This window comes from Adiantum capillus-veneris, chromosome 23, assembly GCF_014529385.1.
Source record: "Adiantum capillus-veneris isolate H3 chromosome 23, ASM1452938v2, whole genome shotgun sequence".
NCBI lineage: Eukaryota > Viridiplantae > Streptophyta > Polypodiopsida > Polypodiales > Pteridaceae > Adiantum > Adiantum capillus-veneris.
In genome coordinates, this window is record NC_140953.1 from 95,029,762 (window position 1) to 95,046,559 (window position 16,798).

Here is a 16,798-nt window from a genome sequence, read left to right on the forward strand (position 1 = left end):
TTTGCATGCCTCTGATGCTGCAACATATTCAGCCTCTGTAGTAGACTGAGTAACACAAGCTTGTAATCTAGAACGCCATGATACTGCTCCACCAGCCAATGTAAAGACATACCCTGACGCAGACCTTCGGTTGTCTAAGTCACCTGCATAATCTGAGTCTGTAAAACCCTTTACACTTAGCTCCTGACTCCCATAGCATATGCGCATACTCTTTGTAGCTTTCAAGTATCTCAATATTCCTTTCACTGCCTCCCAATGTTTCTTGCCTGGTTTGACATGTATCGACTTACTACTCCCACTGCAAATGCAATGTCTGGGCGAGTAGCAATCATTGCATACATCAAACTACCCACTGCAGACGCATATGGAATCTTATCCATTTCAGCCTGTTCTTCCTCAGACACAGGACAATCTTGTTTGCTAAGTTTCACATATGGTGGCAATGGAACACTAAGTGCCTTTCCCTTCTCCATATTGAAACGTTGCAAAACCTTGTCAATATACTCTGTTTGAGATAACCAAATCAACTTCTTTGATCTGTCTCTCTCAATGCGCATACCAAGTATATGACTTGCCTCACCCATGTCTTTCATGTCAAACGATTTTGCCATCTTTGACTTCAAAGCTGAAATTTCTTCCAAGTGCTTGCCAGCAATCAACATGTCATCCACATACAAAATAAGGATCAACAAACTACCATCCTTAGCCTTCTTTGTATATAGACAGTGATCGAATTCACTACGTTTGAAGCCTTGAGAAAGCATAAACTTGTGGAATTTATGGTACCATGCCCTCGGTGATTGTTTTAAGCCATAAAGACTCTTTAACAACTGGCATACCCAATCTTCCTTGCCTTTCTCAACAAACCCTTCTGGCTGCTACATGTAAATTTCCACATCTAAATCACCATGCAAGAACGCTGTCTTGACATCCATTTGGTGCAACATCAAATCTAATATGGAAACCAATGCAAGAAAGCATCTTAATGTAGTCATCTTGACCACCGGAGAGAAGACTTCATCAAAGTCAATGCCTTGTTCTTGCTTAAAGCCCTTGGCAACAAGCCTTGCTTTGTACTTTGACTGACTATCATGAGTGGTGATCTTATACATGTAAACCCATTTACAAGGTTGAGCCTTTTTGCCCTGTGGTAATTTAACTAGCTTCCATGTCTGGTTTTTATGCAGAGCTGTCATCTCTGACTGCATGGCCAATTGCCAATTCCCGGAGTCCTTCATTTGCACTGCTTCCTTGTAACATGAAGGCTCATTGCAATTAGTCAACATGACATAGTTCATAGATGGAACAAACCTATCAGGAGGTCGCGTGATACGTCCAGATCTACGCACAATAGGTGGCTCAGGCTTAGCCACAACCTGTGGTTCCACTCTATCCTGTCCTTGCTCCTCTTGAGCCCTGACATTTTGTCTTGCACGTGCAGGTCCATCTTCTTGGAAGACAACTCTTCTAATCTCCTCAACCCTCTCTGGTTTAGAATGATATTTGGGTTCATTAAAGTGAACATCATTGCTGTGGATAACCTTTCTGGATTCGGGATCCCAAAGTCTGTACCCCATTTCACCAGAATTACCATAGCCTAGAAAGATGCACTTTCTACTCTTTGGCTCAAGTTTGTTCCTAAATTCCTTTCCAACGTGAGTATATGCCTCACAGCCAAAGACTCTGAGATGCTTGTATGAGGGCACCTTGCCTGACCATACCATCTTTGGCACTGAATCCTTCTGCAAAACCTTGCTAGGAGATCTATTTACAAGATGAACAGCTGTTGATACAGCTTCAGCCCAAAACCCATTTGGCAGGTGTGCATTAGACAACATACTTCTGACCTTCTCTTGTATGGTCCTATTCATCCTCTTAGCAACACCATTTTGAGGAGGATTGTAAGGATTAGTAAGTTCATGTTTTATACCTTTTGACTCACAAAAGTCCTGAAAGGCCTTTGAAACATACTCTCCACCATTGTCAGTGCGTAAGCATTTAAGCTTCTTGCCACTCTGATTCTCCACAAAAGTCACAAACGTTTTGAAAACACTAAACGCTTCATCCTTGTGCTTGAGAAAGTAAACCCATACTTTCCTCGAGTAATCATCTATAAATGTCATAAAGTAAGAAGCTCCCCCTAGAGATAGGTTAGGCATAGGTCCACACAAATCACTATGAACAAGTGCCAACTGTGTATCTCTTCTACTGCTTCTATGCTTATGTGGTTGTTGTGTTTGCTTACCAGACAGACAATGTTCACATAATTCAAAATCATTAAATGACAAGCCAGGCAAATAACCAGAACGAGACAAGATTTCCATTCCCTTCTTGGACATATGTCCTAACCGGCTATGCCATAAAAAAATGTTTGGCTGCTCGGTTACATTGATTACATTTTTAGAGACATTTGATACATAAATCATGTAAAGTCCTCAAGACTTTACTCCATGTGCTACTGTCATAGAACCCTTGGATATCTTCCACATGTTCTGTCCAAAAGTGGTGACGTAGCCAGCATCATCAAGTAAACTTATGCTGATCAAGCTCTTTGTAATTGTGGGAACATGTCTCACATTCTTCAGCGTGAAAGAAGAGCCATTCTGAAACTTCAATTGAACATCTCCAACACGTAAGATCTCACATGTCTGCCCATTGCCTAGCCGAATATGATCTTTAGTGGTCACATAAGAGGTAAACCACTCCTTGTTTGGAGACACATGAAGTGATGCCCCTGAGTCTATAATCCAGTCACTCAGTGCATGTCCATCAGATGCTATAAGAAGAGCCGAGTCCATTGTATTCTTCAAGAAGCAGATGTCTCCTGACACTAGACTGTCATCCTCTGCAACAGTGTTTGTCACATTTATTTCTTGAATCTTCAATGAGGACTTGTTCTTCTCACCATGGTCTTTAGCTTTCTCTTTGCTTGTTTCTGCTTTCCATTCTCTGCAGTCTCTTTTCATGTGACCCTTCTTGCCACAATGGTAGCATTCTTTGTCACTCTTGCCTTTAGCACTGCGGGACTTGCTACGAGACTGATTCCTCTTTCCACCTTTGTACTTTTCTTTGGTCCTTCCCCTGACAACTAAGGTTGTTCCTTTGCCTTTGTCCATTGTCTTTCTATTGGTTTCTTCAGTAAGCAGACTTCCTTCTACACCTTCTATGTTCAAACCATCTGGAGGTGCAGAATTACTGAAAGCTGTGCGAAAAGTGTCCCAACTTTTCGGCAATGTGATCAACAGGAACATAGCTCTAACAGGTTCATCAAACTTGACACCTTGAGCTGACAACTGACTGTAGATTGTGTTGAATTCATTCAGATGATTGGACATAGGTGTCCCTTCTTTCATCTTCAAGTCAACAAGCTTCTTAAGCCAGTATACCTGTGAAGCTGCACTCTGCTTCTCATAAAGATCACTCAGCTTTAACCATGCTTGATAAGCCGACATCTCGTCTGCTACATTGAAGTAAACGCTTTTTGTCAAAGTCAGCATAATGGTAGAAAGTGCCAATTCATCCATTTCGCTCCATTCATCTTCGTCCATATCTTGTGGTTTTATCCCCTTGAGCTTTATAGGTTTGATCTGCTTCTTTTGTACCAACACGTGCCAAATCTGCTTCTTCCACAATGGGAAATTGGTTCCATCCAGCTTCTTGATATTGTAAAGAGCAGTGTCCTGTGATCCAGCCATAGCTACGCTTCACAGTAGTTTACTTTCCTGGGAAAAATTTGACAGAGTTTCCCCTGTAAACTGACCTCTGAACCAATATCAACCTGTCAAATGAACCAAGAAAGCTTCAGATTCTGCAAAAATTTTGACAGAGTCTCCTTTGTAAAATGGCTATGGTGTACTAAAAAACAGACCAAAAACAGCTCAAAAAACCACTATCTCTCTAACACTGTAAGCTGTGGGTAAACCTGTCCTGCACCTGTACTACCTCTCACTGTCCTGTCACTGTCCTGTAAGCATAGACTGCGACAATGCCTAAACGGCAGTAAAACAAAGATGCAATCCCAACTGTCTAACTCACAGTCAATACATCCTAGTTGCCTATCTAAGGGTGCTCGAGGGATCGCTCCAAGACCTGTATCACTGAAAGGATCTCAACATTCGAGAATCCCCCAACTCAATAAAACCTCACTCGACCCTCAACAAAGGCTGCAGTAAATCTGACAATACATAGACTTCCCACAAAGTCATACATCCACAAATTTCCCATTGTATGCTGTAACCGCTGCGGCGGTTGTTTGCTGCGTGACTCACAACCAGCAAACCCTCAACAGACATACATCATCTTTGACAATACATCCCATGTGGAAGTACCTGAAATGTCAGGATGAAATTTGGAATATCAAGCAGCAAACACAAGCTACCTGATGAACTAGTGGATGTCGCCTACAGTTTGTGTGTAGATGCGCCCGTGTCGTATGTGACACGCCTCCAAGAACTGTGAGCCGTCCTTCGATGTGTAGACAGCCACAAATCAACACTCTGGGAGTGCCGATATCCTCAGCACCTGCAGTCGTAGGCCGAAAACCCCAAATTTGTAGAGTCGGATCTGCACCCGCTAAGACCACATAGTCGAAAATGGCCTGCGCAGAACTTTGTCGAAGCCGAATGGTGGCCGAGATGATCTCAGAATGAAACTCTGAGAACACCGAGCCCTTCGGGCGTACCCACAGGAATTTGGGCCGTGTCTTCGCCTGTCGAATCTCACTCCAATCTGAGCAGGTGACTCTGGCTACCTGCAAATTCTGCCCCGAGCCTCGATCTGAGCTTTGATACCAGTTGAAGGAGTACGAGCGGAAGTGCGACGCGAGAGAAAGTGCGAGAAGAAGAGCACGACGATATGGTGAACTCGCTCTGCTGTAATGTGTAGAGCATAGTGAGTTCTTATTAGGTTTTTACAAAAGAATATGTGTACATACCTGGCGGCCCGCCTACTTACCTGGACGACCACATTGGGCTTTATACCCCAACACATTCTTCAATTCTACAAAATGCAAATAGCAAAGCTTAATAATACATCACATTATACATTAACTTTCAAAACCATCAAATAAGATAACATTCACAATCAAGAAACACCTTGCTCAAAGTCTATCTTCTCAGTAACACTCATGGCATCAACATTTGTATACTCATCAAAATCAAAACTCTCAGCAAAATCAAAATTCGACACCATTTTGGATGATAACATAGCTTCACAACATCTCCCCTATACCATGCAACAATGGACCTTGAGCGCACACTACAAAACATCATCCACACTTTATATACATATACAACCAACCACCCCTCAAGGCCATCATAATGCCTGGCCTCACGATTACAACCAACTGTCCCTCAAGGCCATCAAAAGGCCTCACGATTTGAGCATGGCCGCATTGTATGGCACTCAGCACACGGAATAATGAGCCAAATGTAGTGGGATGACTTACCTCAGCTATGTCAACATCCACAACACATTAGGTCTCGTCGTGTCCTCTATGCCATCATGTAGGAGCTTCCACCATGCCCTCCATGCCTTGGTTCACAACGTGCAAAGTGTAACCAGTGCACAAACAAAACCCATCACATTAAGGGCGCACAAACTCCCTTGCAAACTAGCACAAGAAACAAGAAGCCCCAAGCCTACCCATTTTTGCTTTTCAACGGCTTCCCATCACATATTCAATGCACAGCAACGCCAAGAAGACAACCTTGACCGGACTCCCATGAGGCATTCAATGCGTAGCAAGGCGAAAACCGTAGAATACTCCATGTGAGATCAAACCAGATAGTACCAGAGAAAACCATGTGAGACAAAAACCCTGTAGCTGTGTGTAGCATACATCCCATCAATGAAGGACATCGTGACAGATGCCGCAGAGGAGGATAGCATCACGCGGAAAAGATATACACCATGTGATAGAAAACCAGAGAAAACAATGTGAGTTGGAAACCCTGTAGCTACGTGTAGAGTACCTCCCATGAGTCCCATCAAGCAGCACAACACGCGCAAAACATCAGCAAAGCGGCATGCAATTTGAAAATCCCTAGCCTTAAAGGCTTCGCATACACAAGGCACTCATCCTCGCTGTCAGAAATCAAAGACTGTAAATTTGCACGCTTTCTCTACCAACCCCCTATGGTCTTTGTTTGCCAAAAACACAAATATTCTACCAATGTGAAGTCTATCGTCTCTTTATATAGACACAAAATGTCTACATAGTGCAATGGGACTTTAAAGAGAAAAAAAACGCTAAAGTAAAATTAAAAGAGAAGAAAAACATAAATATTGTACCAAAGTGAAATAGATCGTTTCTTTATATAGACACTGAAAGTCTTTTGACTTGTCACCTTCATGTGTCTTTTCATTTCTTAAACTCACAATTCACTTACACACTTAAGATGTTTTGAAAGGTTTTTTATTTTTTGGAGATTAGCGAGACCTAATAAATAATATATTTTTATATTAAAACACAACAAAAATTCCATGTGATTTTAAGCACTCATTAAAACATATTTTCCATAAGTCTCATCCTCCCTTTAACTTAGCATGCCTTTGTGCTTCCTCAACTTAATATATTATTGATGGTTTCTCCGCTATGGTTTATTTTTAGTGTTCTATCCTAGGCATTTTTTGTTGCCAATTTGGATTTTTAATGTGATGCTTGCAACTTCTAGTAGTTTGCTACAGTAACACAAAAGGGTCCAAGTCCTCCTTTTTGCAAGAGAGAGAGAGAGAGAGAGAGCGAGAGAGAGAAGATAAAGAAAAAGAAGAAAGGGGTGGACACTTCGAGGGATCCCATAGATTGTGATCTTTCTAAAACAAATTTTGCCATCTAAGATGATTAAAAAAACGTACACTAATAAGGACCCCTAGTGGCAAGTCGAAAACCCCTTACAATGGCCCCCCCCCCCCCCAAAACCAACAAAACTTGATGGTGGCTCACACGTGGCCAACCCTTTTGCTCCATAGCCTCAAAGCTACATAAGTCACACATACCCAATTGTGTGGGTTGGCGTATGAACCTCATGACTTCTCTTTGATGCTAAAACCACTTGAATGTCCAATCGAATTCATCTTTAAAAAACTTTGTAGAAGCCCTTATTCCCACTCACTGTCTAGGAAAAGTGTGCCTCAGCTTAACTTTGTGCCTCTCAAAAATTTAAAACAACTGTTTGAAGGGAGGGGTAAAAGGAGAAAATTCGCTTAGAAAATTTAAGAAAATAGAGTAAAATTGCAAAGAATGTCGATTATTTTGAACAGTGTCTTCTTTGAATCTACCTTAAAGGGAATTTATGTTTGTGAAAACGATTTTTCTCGAGCACTGTGCCCACTCAATGCGCAACATTACCTAATGCCCCTTCTAGAATCTCTACTGCTACCTTGTCTGAACCTGACCTTGTTTTAGTTTGTAACGGTCCCTTCATTATTTTAGTTTGTAAACAGTCCCTTCATATGGGGTGCAAAACGTTCTTTTCAAAATTTTTGTTTTAAAATGCCAACTCATGAGTCGTCATTTAGTTAATTAACATGTTCAATCCACCCTTCTAAGAAATTCTTTATGGTAATACTAAAGAGCAAGTGCTTACATTTTGAAGATAAGACGATGTTTTCAAGAATTATTCAAAAGTGACATTATAAATGGCTTCAAGCATAAAATGGAAACCAAGTACTAAGTTGTGGGTTTTGGGAGGTCAAATGATTTAGTGGCTATAATAATAATAACAAGCTAACTTAGAATTTAAAGTGGGAGGGAGAGAGGGGGAGAGAGAGAGGGGGGGGAGGGGGGGGGGGGGGGGGGGGGGGGGGGGGGGGGGCGGGGCGGACTGTTCTCTTTTTGCCTCTCTCTCTCTCTCTCTCTCTCTCTCTCTATATATATATATATATATATATATATATATATACACTTATGATTTTTTTTTAGAGAATATGCTTTGTTTGTATATAATCAACTCATCTTAGCATGTGTTTTGACCCAAGCCGAAATAAGCATAAAACGTAAAAGAAATCCCGTCATGAATATGAGAGAGAGAGAGAGAGAGAGAGAGATAGAGATCCAACCCCAACTCCAATTCACCTCTAGTTTAGTGTTCAAAGCTTTTTACACATCGAAGTGTGCCTCTCCTTCTGTTTTCAGATGGGCGGGGATGTTTGTTCACATCAAGAACAAGATTACAATTTATAATGAAAATTACTCTCGTAAACAAGTAGCTTATGTATCTGATTGGTTGAACATTTGTCTTTTTTTGATGGCGTATTACGTTCAATCCCTCGTTTGAGCTTGGTCAGTGGGGCTTGCTTGCTGAAACTTTTGTCTAGACCACTTTTGCCACAAGGAGTCCTCTGCTATCTCGTTACTGCCACACACACACACACACAACACGAGCGTTGGTGTGAATGCAACCTATTTGGTCTGTCCTAGACTAGTTGTCCTTACTATCTAATCTTTTGTATGTGATCTTCTCATTACTTTAAGATAGACATTGGAAGTGTCTTTCACTCCGGTGAGAGAGAGTGAGAGAGTGTGGAGATAGCAGAGGGAGAAAAATAAACCATACCTTAAAAAATTTGAAGGACTGCGTGGACATACACTCCCTTTCAGCAGAAAGGGAAATGCCAATAAAGGAGTAAAGATAATGAAACAACTGACTAGAAGATAAATAGCTATGGTGAAGTTTTAACCTTGAGGCTCGGTATTTTGGTATTCTTCGAGCAGAAGGGAGATGCACCTGACGGTGCGGCATGCGAGTTGGAAGTTAGAGAGTGCGCTGTGTATACGAGCGGGCGGTAGTTAGCGGAAGCTGAGTGTGTGTGTGCACAGAGAGAGAGAGAGAGAGAGAGAGAGAGAGAGAGAGAGAGAGAGAGAGAGAGAGAGAGAGAGAGAGCAGCAGCAGCAAAGATGACAATAATTGGGCTATTTCGGAGGTACCAGAGGTGGAATCCAGTTCACCCCACATATGGAGCTTTTTGGGGGATGGGTATTGGCGTGGGATGTGGAGTTGGATGGGGCCCTGGCTTTGGACCCGAGACAGTTGGCTTCGTGGGAGGTGGCTGTGGCCTTGGCTTCAGTGTTGGCCTCACCTTCATTGGCTTCGGCATCGGCCTTCCGGCTAATGGCCTGACAATTCTTCCTTACAATGGTCAGTCCCTTATTTGCTATCATTAAAATTTTAGTCTTCAATGGGATGTGCAGCATTTGCTACTGCTAATGATTAAGAGCTCTAAGACTGGCTGCATGTCTACCTTAGAAGTGTGCATTTTTGGGAAGGGTGAATGCCGTGGTTTGTATTCATTGTAGGTCCATACGTGAAAGACATCAAGTAGGGAGTGACCTATTTTGTGTAAGACAATTGATGGTATTGCATATTTTAATTGATATAGTGTCTGAGCTGCTCCATGCATATAAGGGTGTCTTACTGTTCCCTTATTTGGCCCCCCCCCCCCCCCCCCCCCCCCCCCCCCCTCTTTGGGTTCTCAAGCCCTAGCCCAATTACATGTGGGAACACTCCCCTATAGCTTGCATTGTAGCTTCAGTTTACATGGCCAATTTCCTCTATATGTTGTAAGGTTTTTAATATAATAGATACATAGCGTTCCTTTTTTTTTTTCTAGTGTGTCGAAGTTCTCTCTCTCTCTCTCTCTTTAACCTCTCCTTACTCTACTGAATGCCCTCCTAAGCCATGGCAAAACCAAGGTGGCATCCTCCCTAGTTGCAATCCCTTCACGTGGTATTAGAGCCCAGGCGGGCAAGGGCGTGGCGTTTTGATAGGCGGCACCTGCAGCTTGTCTTGGTCGTCATCCTACAACGACGGCATCTCAAAATGCTGTCGCTAGCAAGGCGCCAGTAGGTGGTGCAGCTTGGCCAACGTAGAGAGGGGTTCTGGGCATTCTGAAACGCCATTGTTCATAGGAGGGCAATTTTTGCCAAGGCAAGGCGTGGTGCCATCACAAGGAGCATCTCAAAACGCTCTAGATGGTGAGCTCCTTGCCCTTATTGAAACGCTTTTAGTTGAAGGCAATTTGACAAGGGTAATGCCAACGTTCTGAAACGCTCCTAGTTGTAGGATTTGTTGGCATTTTCGGCACGAACCTCTCAACACGTTGCACCTGCACACTGGGTTTAGAAAACGCTGTCTTAGGGTTGTTGTGGTGCTAGGTTCTAAAACGCTGCAAGAAGAAGAAAGCTTTGTCCTGCTTGACAATGAAGCAGCAGAGAGCCCATCATAGACCAACATATTGAAACACTGGCTAGGAGGTGAAGATCACAGAAGGGCAATTGCCCATGGTCTCCTCGCTGTTTGCATTTATCAATTATTCATATTGAAATTTGTTTCACAAAACTCTTTGACAACCTTATTTTTGAGCCTTAGACATTGAGAAGGGGATATCCGATATTCACACACCTCTACACATCTCGCGGCTTGTATCCTTGATAGATGAAAATCAAGGGCTACTCAATGTGGAAAAAATTATGGAGTATTGTAAGACTTGTTGGAACATATGTCACTGCTATGTCTACAAGATGCAACTACAGACTGTTTTCAAAGAAGCTTTGCTTCGAGCACTCGGTACATCAACAACGCAGAGTACAGAAAGAAATTTTCCCAGTTAAATGTTATAGGTTTATTTTTAATTTGGTATGTTGTCAATATCAAATGTCAAAAGCCTTGTTTAAGCCTATCAATTGTCAGTTACAGCCATGTCTCACAAATTTGTACGGGTTATAGACAGTGCCACATACAAAGTGGTAAGACCTCCCAAAAAACATATGGTGTGCCACTTCTCGTGAGGTGATTGGGTACACCTTAAACCCAAGGTTTGGAAGTCAACCAAAAACTCCATATATTGGTAGCTTAACAGTAGCACCAGGTTATGGGTATAGCAAAACCCTTGGTTGTGAGAACCTAAAACTCACAATTACATATGGGCATTGGGAACACTCCCCTATAACATGCATTGTAGCTTCAGTTTGCATGCAGTTTGCATGGCCAATTTCCTCTATTATTGTAAGGATTTTAATATAATAGATACATAGTGTTCCTTTTTTTTTCCTAGTGTGTCAAAGCTCCTCTCTCTCTCTCTCTCTCTCTCTCTCTCTCTCTCTCTCTCTCTCTCTCTCTCGCATTAACCTCTCCTTACTGTGCTGCACGCCCTCCTAAGCCATGGGGAAGCCAATGTGGCATCCTCCCTAGTTGCAATCTCCTTCCCCCCGCCCCCAAAAGAAAAAAAAGCAACCCTCTCTTGCCATCACTCTTCTTAGATATATGGATGTTAAAGAGTTTTGGTGGCTCATCTCTTAGGTTTGTGTCGAGATCTATTGGAGCGAGGGCTTCTTTGTGGCTTTGCCTGGTCTTCTAAGCCTCGTCTCTTTTGGAGAGGTCTTGGACAAGTCCGAGGCATCCTATTTTTAGCTGTGACTTCATGTTCTCCTATTTGTTGTTCATGGAGCCAGGCAGCCATGTAACATTCCTATGGCTCCTTGATTTGACCCATTGGTGGGTCATTGGACGTGTTCATTCTTGTATAGAGGTGCCATAGCAAGGCCTGTCTTCTCTTTCTCTCTGTAACATTTACTCTCTCCTCATCACCCTTGTTAGTCCCTTGAGTCGACTCCCAAGTAGGAGTCGACTCAAGCCTATGCTTCCGCTTGATCAAATACTTGGGGTAAGAAGCCTTTTGAGACCGCTTGACCCTTTGATCAGGAAACAACTCGGGGTCGAGTTTACTGTGTGGTATCCTCCAAACTCGGGATTTCCTTCAGAGGAACGAGTTGTTCATCCTATCCAACTGCTTTAGTCACGGGACGGGCACTATGTGCCAGCGGAAAAGAACAGACTGAACAAGCTTTTAGCACCTCATTAACAATTGAATTGAAAGAGATGCACGAGACACGAGACGGGGAGTGGCGGAGTTCCACCTCGGAGAGCACTGACCCCAAACCTTGGTGTCCCTTTCAATATTTCTTTATATTGCTTGAACACAGTACATTGCCGGTACTCCACCCACTACACTTTTGTACTGAAGCATGCTAGACAATGAGCCCTTGGCCTATTAAAAGCACTTTACATGAAAAGCTATAAACTCAAAAGCATCAAGTCCAAAAGCAGATGCCCAAAAGTTGCTAACGCAAAAGCAAAATTTTGTACAGCTCTGCCACGTCAGTAGTCAGCGTAAAGCGCGGAATCCGTACGGGTTTGCCACGTCAGCATGTCAGCGTAAAATCCAAAAATCCGTACAACTCTTTCAATGCAGAATCGGGGGATGCCACGCAATTGAGTGTGTGTGTGGGCTTGCTTTACTTTAATGTCTTTGGGTCACTTGGGCCCCATCGGACGGGGTTCCATATGTAAGGTGCAACAAAAGTGAATGTTGAACTTTGCTTAAAGATGAGTGCTCCGAATTGTGCTCAAGGTTCCTTTTACTTACGGAAGGAGAGTCTTCCGTTCCTTTAGTGAGAGAGTACAATGGACACAAACAAAGTGGATGAACTATGTGAATGAAGGTGCTGAGATTGAGAGAGAGAGAGAAAGAAGAATACGACACCAAAATGTTGTCAAACCCTCCTCCGAAGGCCCCACTTTCTAGGGAGAGACGGTCTACTTATGATTGCACAAATCTCTACAATGCTTGGACTTGCCGACGATGAGACGGGCTGAAATCTGAAAACGCTAAGGGCTGAGTAAATCTTTATCTGCTGAATTCTGACTTTGTGTCGATGATGACGATGCAACGACGACGATGCAATGATGACACGCTGAAAACGCAGATGCTGAAATCTGCGTTTTCCGGGCTGAAACTGCAAACTTCGCGGGATCTGACCGTGCAACGAGGATCTGCGAAGAATACGACACTAGAATGTTGTCAAACCCTTTTCTGAAGGCCCCACTCCCTATGGCGAGAGCGGTCTACTCATGATTGCACAAATCCGTACAATGCTTGGACTTGCCGACGATGTCGAAGACGACGAGACGGGCTGAAAGCTGAAAACGCTAAGAGCTGAAATCTGCAAATCTTTATCTGCTGAATTCCGACTCTATGTCGATGACGACGATACGATGATGACATGCTGAAAACGCAGATGTTGAAATCTGCGTTTTCCTGGCTGAAACTACAAACTTCGCAGGATCTGACCGAGCGGCGAGGATCTGTTGCGGGAAGGTGAGATCTGCGAGGTTCGGGGGTCTACTGCGGGATCTGACTGCTGAAAACTGAAAAGGCTGGTACTTCTTGAGCTTGAGTCCTTGTTGCGATGGAATTGCAAAAAGCTAGGGCTGATCTGCAAACGAAAAACGCTAGGGCTGACTTGGAGTCTGCTGTCGCCGGTTGTCCTGCAAATGCAAAACGCTATGCTGATCTGCTGTTCTACGGTCGCCGGGAATCTGCAAGTGCAAAAACACTGGCTGATCTTGGTGCAAAAACGCTAGCCTGTTGCAGATGGTGCAAAACGCTATGCCTGCTGGGAGTCCTTCTGAGAAGGTGCCTGTTGAACCGAGTTCCTGCTGCCTCTTCTGCCAAAAGTGCCAGCGCTAGGTTTCTTGATATACTTGCTTAGTGAATTTGCCCTACCCAGTTCCCAACAAAAGTCAATTAAAAATAATAAGTGAAAAATGTCAAAAAAAAAGGGAAAATAGGTCTATGCATTGTAAAAATGCTCATGATGGGTTCTGACTGAAATTTGACGATCATGCTGTGTGCAACCAGAGGATATGCATCTATTCTAAGTGCCTGGACATGCACGGTCTGCGAACAGACTCACAAAAGTGCCAGATCACTTCTTATTCTAGACTAACTGAACTGGACTGAACCCTTCTCATGAAGTAGCTTGTCCACGTACACATAGGGTTAGATGTGTCACCTGACACCATAGGTTGGTGGGAACTTCTCTTTAAAAATAGGCCTCTCGGCAAGACTTTGCAAGTTCGTAAAACTTTTTATGTTGCTTCTGCTTCTTCACTTAGGGTTTAGGCCCCCTCGACCGGGATCTGAAGGCTGGCTCCGTTCTTCAGTGACTTGACACGTCAGCAGTTTGTGATAGCTTCTTCAAGCGGCTAACATGGAATATGGGATGGACAATAATGTCGGTGTGACAAGTCAGTGGTGTGGCACCACCAAGTTCCAACCAATGGAATAAATGTAACATAACATGGGTGAGCGAAATAGATTGACAAAATAGAAATTGACAGAGTACGCAAAATAGATGGAAGAGAATAGAGGATCTGTATTGGTATATGATGATTATAGAAGGAGCTTAGCTCGAATCATAACCTCTCGACTAGCCTTGAGCTCTCTCACTCTCAATCGCGCCTCACTCTCACTCTAAATTTCAATTTCACAGAGATTCGCAATCACCAATCTCGCTCACATTCCTACTCACAATCACAACCAAGCAGCCTTCTTAGATGCTGTGTAACGGGGACGGGCACCACGTGCCAACAGAAAAGAACGGATTGAACAACTTTAAGCACTTCAAAACAACCGGAAAAGAAACAACACAGCGCGGCGGAGTTTCAAGCCAAGACGCGTTGGCCCTAAAGACTGGCGCCCCTTTCTGTATTTTGTTATTGCTGTTGATTCGCAAAGTACAATTGCCGGGGAACACCTTCTCTGCAATCTGTGCGCCGAAGAGTGCCAGAGAGGGCCGTCAAGGCTCATATTTAAAGACCCAAAGCCTAAAAACATAAAATATGGAAAGCTGACCCCAGAAAAATACTTTCCTAAAATTTTTGGATTTCTCTAAAAATCCGCCGCAAATCAGGGATGCCTGTACAAGTGCCACGTCATCATATTTTGAGGTTATAAACTTGTTTGACTTCTTTTCGACCACTTTCGAGCGCTTTAAACAGGTTTTCTTTGACTTTTAGGGTTTTTAGGCCCCTTGGCCGAGATCTATTCCATTGGTCAAAACTTGGTGGGAACTCTTCTTTAAAAAAAGGCCACTTGGCAAGACTTTATAAATTGGTAAAACATATTTTGCTGCTTCTGCTGCTTCTTCTTGGGGATTAGGCCCCTTGGGCCCCTTGGCTGGGATCTGCAGGTTGGCTCTGTTCTTCAGTGGCTTGACATGTCAACAGTTTGTGACATCCCCCCTTCTTGAAAGAAAGTAATCGTCTGCGATTACAACGCACTTGCAAAACATCTCAAGTTAGCTAAAAAATTTCCATTTCGAGGGACATTCCAAGGGACAATGCGAGGGACAATTGGTTTTCTCATTCCAAATCGGAGCTCTTGATTTCCTGGGTCGTTGGCTTGGCACACGTGGCGACCACAGTGGTCACGACACCAGATTCTAGTTAGGTGGCAGTTGTCGCCACTAGCTTCAGCCAGGGAGAGGCTTGTGAGTGGCAGAGAGGGGCAAACAGTGCTCCCTATTAATAATTTGGACCCTTATATTGGAGTTCAAGTTATCGATGTTTGTACCCCTGGGTCGGAGTTCAAGGCACATGCATCTGGCAGGGAGCCAATCAGACGCATCTAAAACTGTAATCACTTCCTACGAGTGATTGGACGGAAAGACAGACGGAGCGACAATCAACACAATTGGCAACACATTTAGTACTTCAAAACAACTGATATTACAGAGAAATAGAGAAACCACACGGGAACACGTGGAGTGGCAGAGTTCCACCCCTAGACATATTGGCCCCACAGATTGGCGCCCCTTTCGGTATTTCTTTCTTTATTGATTTGCAAAGGATTCAACTCCCGTCAAAACCAATCTTCCAGCTCTGCGTCCATATGCTTGAAAGACTGGCCCTAGGGCCACTTATAAAGAATACAAGGGTTGCTAAAGCAAAGCCCCAAAAGCTACCCCAAAAGCTACCGGCCTAAAAGCATTTCAATTTAAAAGCAAATGCTCTCTAAAAGCCTCAAGTAGAACTGCAAAAAAGTTTGTGGGCGCCAAAAGCGGAAATCCATATAGTTCTACCACGTCAGCAGCCCGTTTTATGGGATTGTCCGTACGGTCAACCATGTCATCATGTCAACGCAAATTGCGGGCCGGCCGTATTGTAGTGCCACGTCATGAGACTTTTGTGTGTGATTTTATTGAAATAACCTCTAGGGAGCCTTTTTTATTAAGCCCCTTGGTAGAACTTATATGTTGAAAGGTTTTTGTGTCTTTTTCTTTATTAACTTGGGCTCCTCGGCGGGTGGCCATAAATAGGTACCTTATCTTTTCTCTAGGGTTTAGGCCCCTGGGTCTGAATCTGCAAAACATAGTCAAGTTAGCCGTGGGTCACTCAGATGTCCCTAGTGCCACGTAGACGGATGCAAATACCACATAGAGAGAATTGTTCATGACATGGAGGATTCTAGCTTTGACCAAGAGATTGGCATGGACCACCTTCCTAGGGACAGTGAATCCGTGACTAGCCAAACGAACATATGGATTAGATGCGTCTATGACCTCGACGCAAAAACCCTAACCCTAAAACCCATCACAAAAACACTATGGATGAGTGCACCAATTCATTGTTGTTGGCCGGATTATGGACAGGATGAAGTTCATTGTCTGGACGTGATGTGTCCACAGTCCACGAATGGGGATTCTTGGATGTCCCAATACACTTGTCTCCCCGTCGGCTTCTTACACCTCTTTCTTGACTCCCTCCTCTAGTGATTCTGTATTTGGTAGAGGGAGGGCTAGAAGTTATACAAGAGGCTGTCGCAGAAACCTACCAATCCGAAATCTTTTGGATATGTGATGTGCAGGTACTAAGGAACGCCTGTGGGTGGCAGACTTTACCTACCTCCGAAGAAAGAAGCATGTAATAGAATATTTACACACTGCTTGTTTACTAGC

The 16,798-nt window shown here is 43.5% G+C and overlaps 1 protein-coding gene across 1 annotated transcript in view; it reads left to right on the forward strand.

Moving 5' to 3' along the window:
• Positions 1 to 8,682: 8,682 nt before the first annotated feature.
• Positions 8,683 to 16,798, forward strand: part of LOC147428200 (Putative membrane lipoprotein) — a 29,191-nt gene continuing 21,075 nt past the window's right edge. The window contains exon 1 of the mRNA XM_086497440.1: positions 8,683 to 9,137. Coding sequence (XP_086353566.1) covers positions 8,897 to 9,137 — 241 coding nt within the window. The 5' untranslated portion in view covers positions 8,683 to 8,896. The remainder of the gene's footprint in view (positions 9,138 to 16,798) is intronic.